Raw genomic sequence first — 11,350 nt, 5'->3', positions numbered from 1 at the left:
GACGCTGAACAGTGGCTAGGGGAGACCGATGCACTCCCAAAAGGATGGGAACATGGTCCCCATAAATAGGTTTTAGATTGGAAACCCGAGCAGATGGGAATATATCTGTCCAAGACGTCGTCCCCACTGCCCTATCTAGCCGCATCTAATGCCAGCCCTACTCCAGGTAAAGGCTGAGCCAGAGAAACCCAGATCAAATAAATCGCAGAAGGCAAGAACATCTCTAAACTGTTGCATCTGCCCTTCACGACATACACAGCCCCCATCTTTCTCTGACGCATGCAGAACTTCATTAAAATCACCCACCACAATCCATGGAAGCGCAGATTGCACAGATAGCTCATGAAGGAGCGTCCAAGTCCCGTTACGCTCACTGGTTGTCGAATGTCCATAGAAACCTGATAGTCTCCAAGCAATCCCAGAACCATCTCTTTCCCAGACTTAAACATCAATGTGATGATGCGACTTTGACCGAAACCTAACATCAACGCCATCACTCCAAAACAATGCCAGACCACCGGACTGGTTAAATTTGTTTAACTACCTATTATGCGCATGATTCATTAATATGCATAGGAAAAATATTTTTAGTAAAAATGGGTAAAATAGGAAGAATTGTCACTAACCACAAAAGTGAAGGAAAAAAAACTACATAGAAAATCTGCTTTTTTTATTTTGATATAATTTATTGTTTTACATTTTTCTAAGAGAAAATGAAAAGTCAAATGACACATGCGTGGTAAGAGGCTAATATTATAGTTAGGTATTTACATCCATCCCCACCGGTTTTCATTTTATTTTTTATTTTTTATTTTTTTTTTGGCACCGAGTTCAATAGCTAGTCTTGATCCAAAACAAATTTATGGAGAGAGAGGCCTCTTTTTTCTTTCAAGAAAGAATGATTTTTTTTTTGTAAGTGAGATTTTTTCTTTTGTTTTTTCATTTTTTAAGTGAGTTTTTTTCTTTTCCTTTCTAACCTCGCCCTTCTCACATATGGATAATTCGCGTCCCACTCAGACTTCTATATAAACAGCACACGATCAATGCATGTGCGATCACAGAGCTCTTTTCGGTGCTTTTTTTTATAGAGTATGGCAATGTTGAAATCATCGTTCGCTTTAATTGCTCTTGCTTTTGCTCTCTGTTTCACTATGAGCATTGGTGGGTTTCTGTGTTCTACGGTATATGTATACAGTTAACTTGTAACCCTTCTTCTCAAAAAAAAAAAAAAAAAAACACCATTGCATTCAGGAAGTTTGAGTTTTTATACTTGTTTCTGCAAATGGTTATTTAAGTTTTTTATTTTTATATGAAAGGAATAATTATTCAATAATCAATTAGAAGGATTAGAACTTATAAGGAATGTTGTCGATATTTACCGACTGCATGAACCAATTTAGCATGGATTCAATACAATAATGAATCTAGTTATTTAATTATTATTATTATTGTTATTATTATTATTATTATTTTAAATTCTGGACTACAATGTAACTCTCAATCTTAGATTTGCTCACAATCTTAGATTTGCTCACCTAAGGGACAGTTTTAAGGGAATATGAGAGATAAATGCATCTCAACCACATGTATTAAATATAAAAATAGAAATTATAACAACTTAAAACTGTGCATTTATTTTCAGTCATTAGATTCATTTGTCTCTCACAGTCCCTTAAGTGAGCAAACCTTCTCTCAACCCCACTCCTAATGTCAGTGAGGTACTGAGATTTAAACTCATAACCTTCACAGTATTAGTTAAGCTCGTTAATCAGCAGACCACGACTCCCCGACAATCTAGTTATTTCATGAGGTACCCTGTTGAATTCTCTAAGTTGGAAGCAAACCTTAAGAGCGCCACAATCTCTTAGAATCACTTTAATATCTTTTACAAAAGCTCCTTCTTCCCACTAAGGCTCAGAAGAGTTAACTAATCTCACAACCTCGTGGTTCGATTTCCAAAATAAAAAGACGCACGCGCGTCCATTGCAAATCTAATCCCAGCCTTTAAAACCATGGGTCCAGTTGCCAATGGGGAAAGTAAAGCAAAATCTCCCATAAGTTGGCTATGATCGTTTCGAATGACCTCCCCCAAACCCTTTCTGTTATTAGAAAGATCTAGGGCTCCATCCACATTTAGCTTATAAACGCCACTCGCGGGAGATTTCCCATTTGCAATTTATGTCCAGACCCTGTGATTAGCAGTTACATTATCAGGCTATCAGCTTGGTACTCATTAGGAAGGGATTGCATGTACTTGAGCAAAAATAAAGACAGGCTGCTTCGAATTTCTCAAATTATGTAGGAGATTGTTTCTTTCGTTCCACAGGTATCAATAGATGAATAGATGTAAGCAAACAACTCCATTTCATTTTTTAACATGATGCTTGCTGCTTCCTCCCACCAACTAGAGAAATCATGGTGTTGTTTTCCAAAATTTTTCCATGGAGAAAGATTGCATCCTGTTTGCTGCAAGAGCATAAAGCAATTGCATAAATAATGGACTCATCAGCCCGAGCTCGGGAACTGATAATTTCATACGAAAGACAAACCTTAAAAATTGGCCCTCATACCATAATGTGCATTCAAATTTTTTTTTCTTCACAGGAATTTTCCGGAATGAAGTCTATAAACTAAAAAACCTACAATAAAACAAATATTATAAAATAATTGGGCCGATGATTTTTCAAATAAAAGTTTAAAAGATTAAGCTAAATATTTTCTAAATTAAACAATAAGAGTAAACTGAAAATTTTGTAGACCAAAAAAAGATGCTAAAGATATTCATATAATCTAATAAGTGTTTTACTCCTGTCTAAGCCCAATTCAGTATTAGGCCGAAAAAAGGCGCAAAAAACGAGTGGGCTAATTTCTTCGCTTAACTTAGCTTTAATTGGTAATTATCTAATAGGGCAATGATATAGGGCCTCAATGAGGCCTAAGATTTGTGGCCTCAAATCCTAGGTGTCATGCCACATAAGTAAATAAAAATTTATTTTCAATTCCATATAATATATTTTGCCACATCATACTATTTCAACACCAACTTTACCCTTCTACATTTCCTTGTAGATGTTAATTAGGGGGTGAATCAATTTCATTAATGAATTTAATTAGATGACAAAAAAAAATATCAGCTATTAATTATATATCAATTTAAGAGATATGTCTACAGATTCTTTGATCAATATTTTTCTTCATTTAATTAAATTATTTCCTTTAATTTTTCTTCCCAAATGGCATTAATATATTGAATTATGTGTCAAGAAATAGACGTTAACTTTTCTTTCCAAATATTGATTAATTTCATCCACAAAAATATAGCATTAGTTAATTGAATTTGAGAAATACTTATGTCTAAATTAAGAGGTATGGAAAAATTACACGGTAGCAGCCATTAATTAACATTTACAATCTAAATATAAGGGAAAGACAAACAAAAAATAATAAATTCAGATTTAACGTTTAAACCCTAGCTACATAAAGAGAAAACAATGAACAAAAGAATAAATACAATCATATGAATATGTATTTTTCACCTTATATTTTCAAAATTTGCAGGAACTTAACAAAGGTTGAATTCATATACATGTGTTATACAAATCTATTAATCGAATGTACGTGCAAATCTATTAACTGAGTTACATGAAATTTTTTCTACTCTTGATTGAAGAAAAAAAAATTGTTGTTTAAATCTAAGCATGAGTGTAATGAAAAAAAAAATGAAAGAAAGCCAATTTTTTTTTTTAGAAGAAAGCCAAAATAATTTAGAGTCATTAGATTTTTGAAGGATAAGATGGTCTTTTTCTCAATAATGACATGGCATGATTTGACAAATAGGTGATTTGTGTAGATGACATGACATGACACCTAAGATTGAGGCCACAAATTTTAGGCCTCATTGAGGCCACAAATAATTTTCCTTATCGGGCAATGATATAGGGCCTCAATGAGGCCTAAGATTTGTGGCCTCAAATCCTAGGTGTCATGCCACATAAGTAAATAAAAATTTATTTTCAATTCCTCTATAAAAATCTAATATAGAGGAGTGAAATCCTTTCTGTTTTGTTCATTGAATTTTCCAAATTACTCCTACCATCTTCTTATATTTCCTTGCCACTCAATACGTGAAGTGTCATATAAAGTAACTAGAACTCCTCTTTCTCTATCATCTTCTCTCTCTTCCCATATCATCTTCAATCCTTTTTAATTACGGAACTCTCAAGAATCCAACTTTATATCTTGTGTCCTCCATCATATGTAGAGAGATTCTTAGGTAGGACAATCGTACCACGTAGTAGTAGGGCTGCCCAATAAGGATTTTGCAGGGGGTGTTTTGGATATCTTGATTTATTAAAAGAGATATAATTTTGAAATACATAAAGTTCTTTCTTAATTTTGATTGAGCTGTCTTACCGCCACGTGATAGGACAGTCCCTACCTAAGAGTTTCTCTGATATGTATCTTGTTCTTTGCAATTCTCGGAGTGGAAGAAAATAAAGGAGTATATGAAAGTGATTGACCACGGCCGCTAAAATTTAATTAACTTATCATATTGATCATGAATCCCTAATCAAACATCATGCCATACATTTCCTGGCAAAAACAACAGAAGAAACACCCACATGAATCTGAGGATCGAGTGACTCGATGAAATCCATTGCATTCATTTTTCTTTGTTTCTATCGATTCTTAATAGTAATGAGGAAATGGGTATCCGTTGTAATGTTTTATGTGGGTAATGGGGAAATGGGTCTCATTCATAATCTAACTATGATAAGTACCAATACTACCAAGCACTTGGGCATGAGTCTTGCCCAACTTCTTTGTTACCAATGGCAGAACCGAATTCTTAAGGACATCGGCAATTAAAGAGAGAGATAAAGGACTAAGAATGGGTATTTTTGGAATAAAAAGTAAAGGGAGTGTGGATTTCACTCCCTTAATACACACACAGTCCTTTTATGCTAAGGACCTCTTTAGATTTTAAAATCTAAAGATTTATCTGAATAGACTTACTTTTCGATCGCATATCTATATCTCGATCGTTCAATTTTTAGGTCCTAATGTAGCCAATTGATGATTTTTAGTTTTCTTCTATTGTAGGTATAAATAATCGAGATACATATGGTGAGAAAAACTACCTATATAGGTATACTAAAATGCTGAATTTTTTAGCTCTTAATGCATCTACCACAAAAACTGTGCAATGTCTACCTCAGAATAAGGTTACAATAGTGGTTTATCAACCTAAAATATACGTTTCTAGGCCTAAAGGTAAGTTAAGAAGGAATATAAAAAATTTAAAAATTTTAAAAAAAATGAAGCATAAGAAGAAGAAGATCAAAGAATAGCTACCATCCATGGATGGAAGAAAAAGAAAATCAAACACCAAAAGGATCACAATCGTATGGGGCTAACAAGAAAATAGCTTGACCATAGAAAGCTTAATGTTAAAGAAGGAGAACCACATTCATAAAAAACATGATGTCACATACATGAGCCATAACCATAGAAGCTTTAGTGTTGAAGAAGAGAAACATTATCCAAAATTTGCTTTAGAAAGATTCCTAACTTATAGAAAACATCTTTTAAATTAGAATAATTTTAGGAATGATTTACATAGAATATGATATTCAATGTCATATCAATTCCATAATTTTTATGCCGGATTAATAAAAATAATTTAAGAAAGACATACATCAAATATGATATTAAATTAGTAATCAGATTGCTAATTTTAATCCTATTACATTTTATGTGTAAAAACATTCAATAAGGGCATATTAGTCATGTAAAAAAGAAAAATTAATGAAGTTTGAGTAAGCAAAATGGAAAAGGAAATAAATCAGAGGTGGCAGCTGATTCATTGGACTGCATTTAACAAGAAAAATTGATGCGGACTACAATCAATATAGGGTCTAGCTTTTAGACTTTAATCAAATTAATTCAACCTTAATCCCCCCTCCCCCCGCCCCCGCAAAAAAAAAAAAAAAAAAAAAAAAACCAATAGACTTTTATTGGCCCCTAGTAAAAATTATTGAGTTTTATTAGGGGCTAGTAAAAGTCTCCGGCGACCTATAAGATCTCAACGACCTCTTTGGAAACCTTCGGTGACCTAATGTTAAGGCAAAGGGCAGCCCCAACTTATTCTATAAACCCGAGACCTCCCTACGCAGAGGGGGCCTTTCCAGATTCATTATAGACCACACTATTAATAGAGGCCCAAGCCTTAAAGACATGCCTAAGAAGATCCAAACTAACCTTCATAACCAGCACAGCCCAAAGGCTAGGCCTAATAGGTTGAGGAAAAATCCCCAAACCCAAGCCTAGAAACCCTACTTCAAACTCGCGTCGACACTTGCCCATGAATCAATAGAGATTACACGACAACGCCTGTCAGGTAAAATTTTGATCTTTCCAAAGTAGCCCTGACCCATGAGGTGCGCCACCACCTACTCGTCCCCGTACTGGGAAAGTCCCACAATTAAATTCCCGAATTGATACCGAGATTTTGTTCACAGCTTCCCCATGGAGAGACATGCAAAAGAAACTAAGAGCAATTCCAATAACTTCCCTATAATTTCTGTATAATAGGGAAGCAAAAGTCAAATCTTTAGTGTCTTTTTCTTCTCTAACTCCAACAGATTCCTTATTTTACAGCAATCTCTAAAATCTTCATATTCTTCATTAAAATTTTAGAGATTGCTGTAAATATAAGGAATTTGGTTTTCTCTTTTCTCACTTTCTCTAAAATAGAGATAGTTATAGGGAATCTGTTGGAGGAAAAGAGACTCATTTTCCTCAAAAGTAGTGAAAATTCAAAATATGGGGAACTTGTTGGAGTTGCTCACCACCCTCTAAAGTAGACAACACCCATGCTAGAAAATGCCGAACAAAGCCTCCACCACCCTCTAGGGGGGCCTAGAGAAGTCGTAGGCCAATCCAAAACCATTTAGCAGAGACGCTGCCTAGAAACCCTAGGGAGAGCCTACCAAAGAGAGAATCCATCAAACCAATTGTTACCGTTTGTATTATTTTTTTTATTCTTCTTATTTATAGTCGCGGAAATTTAAAAAAAAAAAAAACAAAAAAAACCAATACGCTTACAATACTTTTTTTGAAGAATATCATGCCGATATATATTAATACTCAAGCCAGAAAGGACCATTACATATCCTCCCTCTACCATCTCTGGGTAGATAAAGAGTTTTTGTGGAAAAACCACATCGATACATAGATTAGGTCCGATGATTTGACGGTACCCATGCTCACTTATTCAATAAAGCCTATAAACTATGAAACAAACCACAGTAAATAGGCATCAAACTAACACAAGAGTGCATAGCCTCCTACAAAAAGGAAATTATTTAGAAAGAAAAAACTAACTAAATAGGAGCTCAAATGGTAGGCCTAGGGCTCACCCTAGACCTAAGTCACTCAGGCCCAATTGACAGCAGCCCAAAGAGTAGTCCCACTCAAACCCTAGCAAAAGGCCCAGACCCGGCCCAATGCTTCATCTCCTTCGCATGGCGGCGATAACCACGACCACGTTGATGCCGCACCGGCGCCTCCATGGCCACGTCGTTTTCAATCCCAGATGCCTCCAACAAAACAACTCCGATCACCCACGAGCCCCACACACTGATATCAAAGAAAACTAGAACCAAAATGATTTAAGTCCACCCAGATTCCAGATCGATGTCGCCCCCAGACGTCGGCGTCGCCGCTTGGAAACGAAGCGGATCGAAATCCAGTCCCTCCCAAGTTGCCATTGACATCCCCAGAATTAAAAACCCGACCACCTTGCTTCAGAGGTTTTGCACCAGATCTGTCGTCAAAGCCCACCCTGCCAGACTTCAAGTAGCAACAGACCGCCCTGAGCCCCTTATTGAAAAAACCACCCGTCCGGCAGCAGACCACGACACGAGGGAAAAGCCGATGGCTCGCCCCGGCGTCGTGCGCCACCTGACGAGAGCAATTGCACAAAAACCAGACTCTGGGTGTAGGGCGCGTGCAAGCGCTTTAAAGCTTGTTGTATTGAATTGAAAGAGCCGGATGTATTCTTTGCTCTATGGGTACTGATATACGCTCACAATACTTGTTTCCAGTCAAAAGTTATAAATACTTCTTATAACACTACTCAGTGTTTATGCGTCAACGCCACATTTAAGAATTTTAATATTTCTTTTAAATTATAATCCACAGGTTCCTATGAATATTTTAAATTTGTGGTACAATGGCCACCAGCCCACTGCAGGGTTAGAAAATGCACACCCCAAGCCTTGCAACAGAAAATTTACACCATCCATGGCCTATGGCCGAGTAATTATTCTAAAGCTGTTGTGTATAATTGTCCGGGATCGTCTTTTCAAAATCCGGTAAATGTTACTACCCTTTCTTAATTATTTTCAAAATTCAAGTAAATGATCACCTCTTAAAAAAAAAAAAAAGCAATATTGCTAATCCGTAGTTAACTATGCATGGACTAGCAAAGACAGAAACTCATTCATTTAATTATGGGTGCGGTTATTGCCACCTTATCATTTTCTTAGTTCACCTTACAAAAATTATTGAAAGACTATATTACCTAAGTGTAAAATGACTAATAAGTATACTAATTTTCTAAAATCAAAATATGTAAGAAAATAAATACATAACAAATTAATTAAATACAAAGACTACCCAAGATCGAGGTTATAGGTTCGAGTAATCATGGGGGTAAGAGTGAAATCCTTTGATCATCTTCTCCACCTAAATTTGAGTTTATTATTATTTTTTCAGTATTTTTGTTGTTTACTCGTCGTTTAATTCATTAATCAATTCACAAAACTATTAGTTCTAACTTCATCAAATATTTTTAGAGTTTTTGGAACCTCCAAATTTACTCACTTGACCTCTATGTTTTTTACACCTCTTATCAAATTTTCAAATACTAAATTTACTCACTAAACCTTGCTAAACTTCCTCAAATAACCTCACTCATATAATTTGCAAACAAATTATTATCTTTAAAATAAAAAAATTTAGTCATTTCAATGATTTAATCACTCTATAAATCTTAACTAAATATACATTTCTTAATCAAACTTGAGTTTCAACAATTAATGTCTAATCAATAAGAAAATGCCATGAACTATCCTGTTTTTTTTTTTCTATTTTAGCTGTGCAAAAAAAAAAATCACTTGTTTTTATTCTCAAAATAAAAATCATTTGTTTTAATGTTTATTTTTTTTCTGTATTTTTTGTACAACATGATTAATTATTTAAATATATATATATTTTAACTCTTAGTTTATTTTTATTTTTATTTTATTGACTTAGATTTAGATCATAAATCATAAGAGAATTTATTTTGTTTTCCCTCACCAATATGCGTTCAACATATATATTATACATTTTTATGTCACAGGATCTTAATCATATTTTTAATTCTTATTAAATATATATGAATGTTTTAATGAGTATGTAGTGAAATTGGAAAATGAAAATAGATAAGGAAAATAATAAGAAATACAATCTAATATTATTGAATTAGAAAGTCTACATAAAATAAATATAATATTTTTGGGTATAATTATTGTCCTTAATTGTCATTTTATAGTAGGTTATATATGTCATTTAATAATTCATAATAGAGTGAGGTCAAGTGAGTAGATTTGGAGGCCTCAATAGAAACGAAACTCTCATATTTTTAATACCCTTTGTGAATACCGAAAGAAAAATTTTAAAACACGAAAGAAAAAAAATCAATCTCTTCTTCATTGCTCATTATTGTTAACTTACTAATCTTTTGACATGGATTGAAATAGACGAACAGCGAAACTGAAAGATAAAATTTAAAAAATGGAAGTAAATTAGATTATAATTTTATTAGGAAATTTTAATAGATTTTTAGTTTTTTTAGTGGTATAAATTAAATAATAGATTTTCGTTAAAAAAAATCTCTTTTTTAATTGGATATGTTATATAAAGATATTCTTGGAAACATAAATGGGTCAGGTAAGTAAATTTAATAATTGAAATCAAAATATAGGGTGTAATGAGCAAGAAGGGTAAACAAAAAAAAATGGTAAGATGACAATAGCCGCACTCTTTAATTATTTCTCATACAATAACAAAGAGATAAACTCATTTTCATTAATCAAGGCTTGAGGGCAGTCTGGCCCTTTATTCAAAAAAAAAAAAACTCATTCATTATTTAAATGCTTTTTCTAAGAGGTGGAGAGCTTTTTTTTTTTTTTTTTTTAGTGGGGTGAGCAAAACTCAAATCTTTTATGTATGAAATTTTTGTAAAATTTGTCTTTTGGTTGAATGCTCAGGCTCCTCCATTGGAAGCCAAACTGAAGATCTCTTGGCCCAACCTAGAACGTCCGAACGATGCAATGTTTTGGGCACTTGAGTGGGACAGGCATGGCAAGTGTTCGGAGCAGACATTTACACAAACCCAATACTTCAATCGAGCCCATGAAATTTGGGTGGGGAAGAATATTACTGACATCCTCCAGAGAGCTAGCATCTTATCGGGGAGACAAAAAGACTACGGAGTTATAGAATTAGCCGTACGATCAAAAACTCAAAAGACACCCCTCCTTCGCTGCGAACAACCAAAGCAGAAACCTACGCAGAAACCTACGCAACCTACGCAGCGGACTCAGTGGTTGCATGAGGTGGTACTTTGCTGGGACTATCATGCCAAAAATATGATTGACTGTGATGATACAGAAGCAACATGTCAAGATACTTTTCCAATCGATATTCTGTAGGCTTTCTCAGCTTTACTGTCAAAAATATATAACTTGGGTTAGGCTCCCTTTTTTTTTTTTTAAGAAAATAAAATGAATTAACTATAATTCATAATATATCGAATAACAAGATGATCTATGATACCCGTCATTTATAGGTATTATTATCTATATTATTATCTCCGTCATCTATTGTTGTAAATATTACTATCTATATGGTCATCCACGTAAATACTCATTAGTTGTGTACTTTGATATAAACCGTATCTTTATTTAAATTTTAAAGGAGGCTAATGAGACTGAATGAGAACTCTTCTATTTTCTCGCTACTATTCTCTCTTCATTTTCTTCATACTTTATAACACGTTATCAGCACGTTTGCTCTTATTTATTTATTTTTTTTCCTTATAAACTCCATGATGATTTATGAGTTTTTAGTGCAACTGTGTTGTTTTTGACCATAACTCATAATCTACGAGTTAAAATTAAGGTTCTATATGATGAGTTGATGACATTCCGTCAAATACCTCAATTATTCATTTTTATCGATTCAGATCCCTCTATGTGCTGCATCTATGATCCATTTTCACTACTGTTCCATACACCTT

The 11,350-nt window shown here is 34.0% G+C and overlaps 1 protein-coding gene across 1 annotated transcript; it reads left to right on the top strand.

Annotated features, from left to right (window-relative positions):
* Positions 1-1,067: 1,067 nt before the first annotated feature.
* Positions 1,068-10,903, top strand: LOC112193982 (ribonuclease MC). The gene is made up of 3 exons (XM_024334248.2): positions 1,068-1,161; positions 8,206-8,378; positions 10,320-10,903. The coding sequence occupies exons 1-3, from the start codon at positions 1,092-1,094 to the stop codon at positions 10,761-10,763; spliced, it is 687 nt and encodes a 228-aa protein (XP_024190016.1). The 5' UTR covers positions 1,068-1,091; the 3' UTR covers positions 10,764-10,903.
* The last annotated feature ends 447 nt before the right edge of the window (positions 10,904-11,350 follow it).

Source organism: Rosa chinensis, chromosome 3 (assembly GCF_002994745.2).
Source record: "Rosa chinensis cultivar Old Blush chromosome 3, RchiOBHm-V2, whole genome shotgun sequence".
Taxonomy (NCBI): domain Eukaryota; kingdom Viridiplantae; phylum Streptophyta; class Magnoliopsida; order Rosales; family Rosaceae; genus Rosa; species Rosa chinensis.
Note: the sequence above shows the minus strand (reverse complement) of the source record. Positions and strands in the feature narration are given on the sequence as shown.

Coding starts and splice junctions, on each gene's coding strand:
- LOC112193982 (XM_024334248.2), top strand. CDS start 1,092: ATGGCAATGTTGAAATCATCGTTCGCTTTAATTGCTCTTGCTTTTGCT. Junction 1,162..8,205: donor CTGTTTCACTATGAGCATTG/GTGGGTTTCTGT, acceptor TATAATCCACAG/GTTCCTATGAATATTTTAAA. Junction 8,379..10,319: donor GATCGTCTTTTCAAAATCCG/GTAAATGTTACT, acceptor TTGAATGCTCAG/GCTCCTCCATTGGAAGCCAA.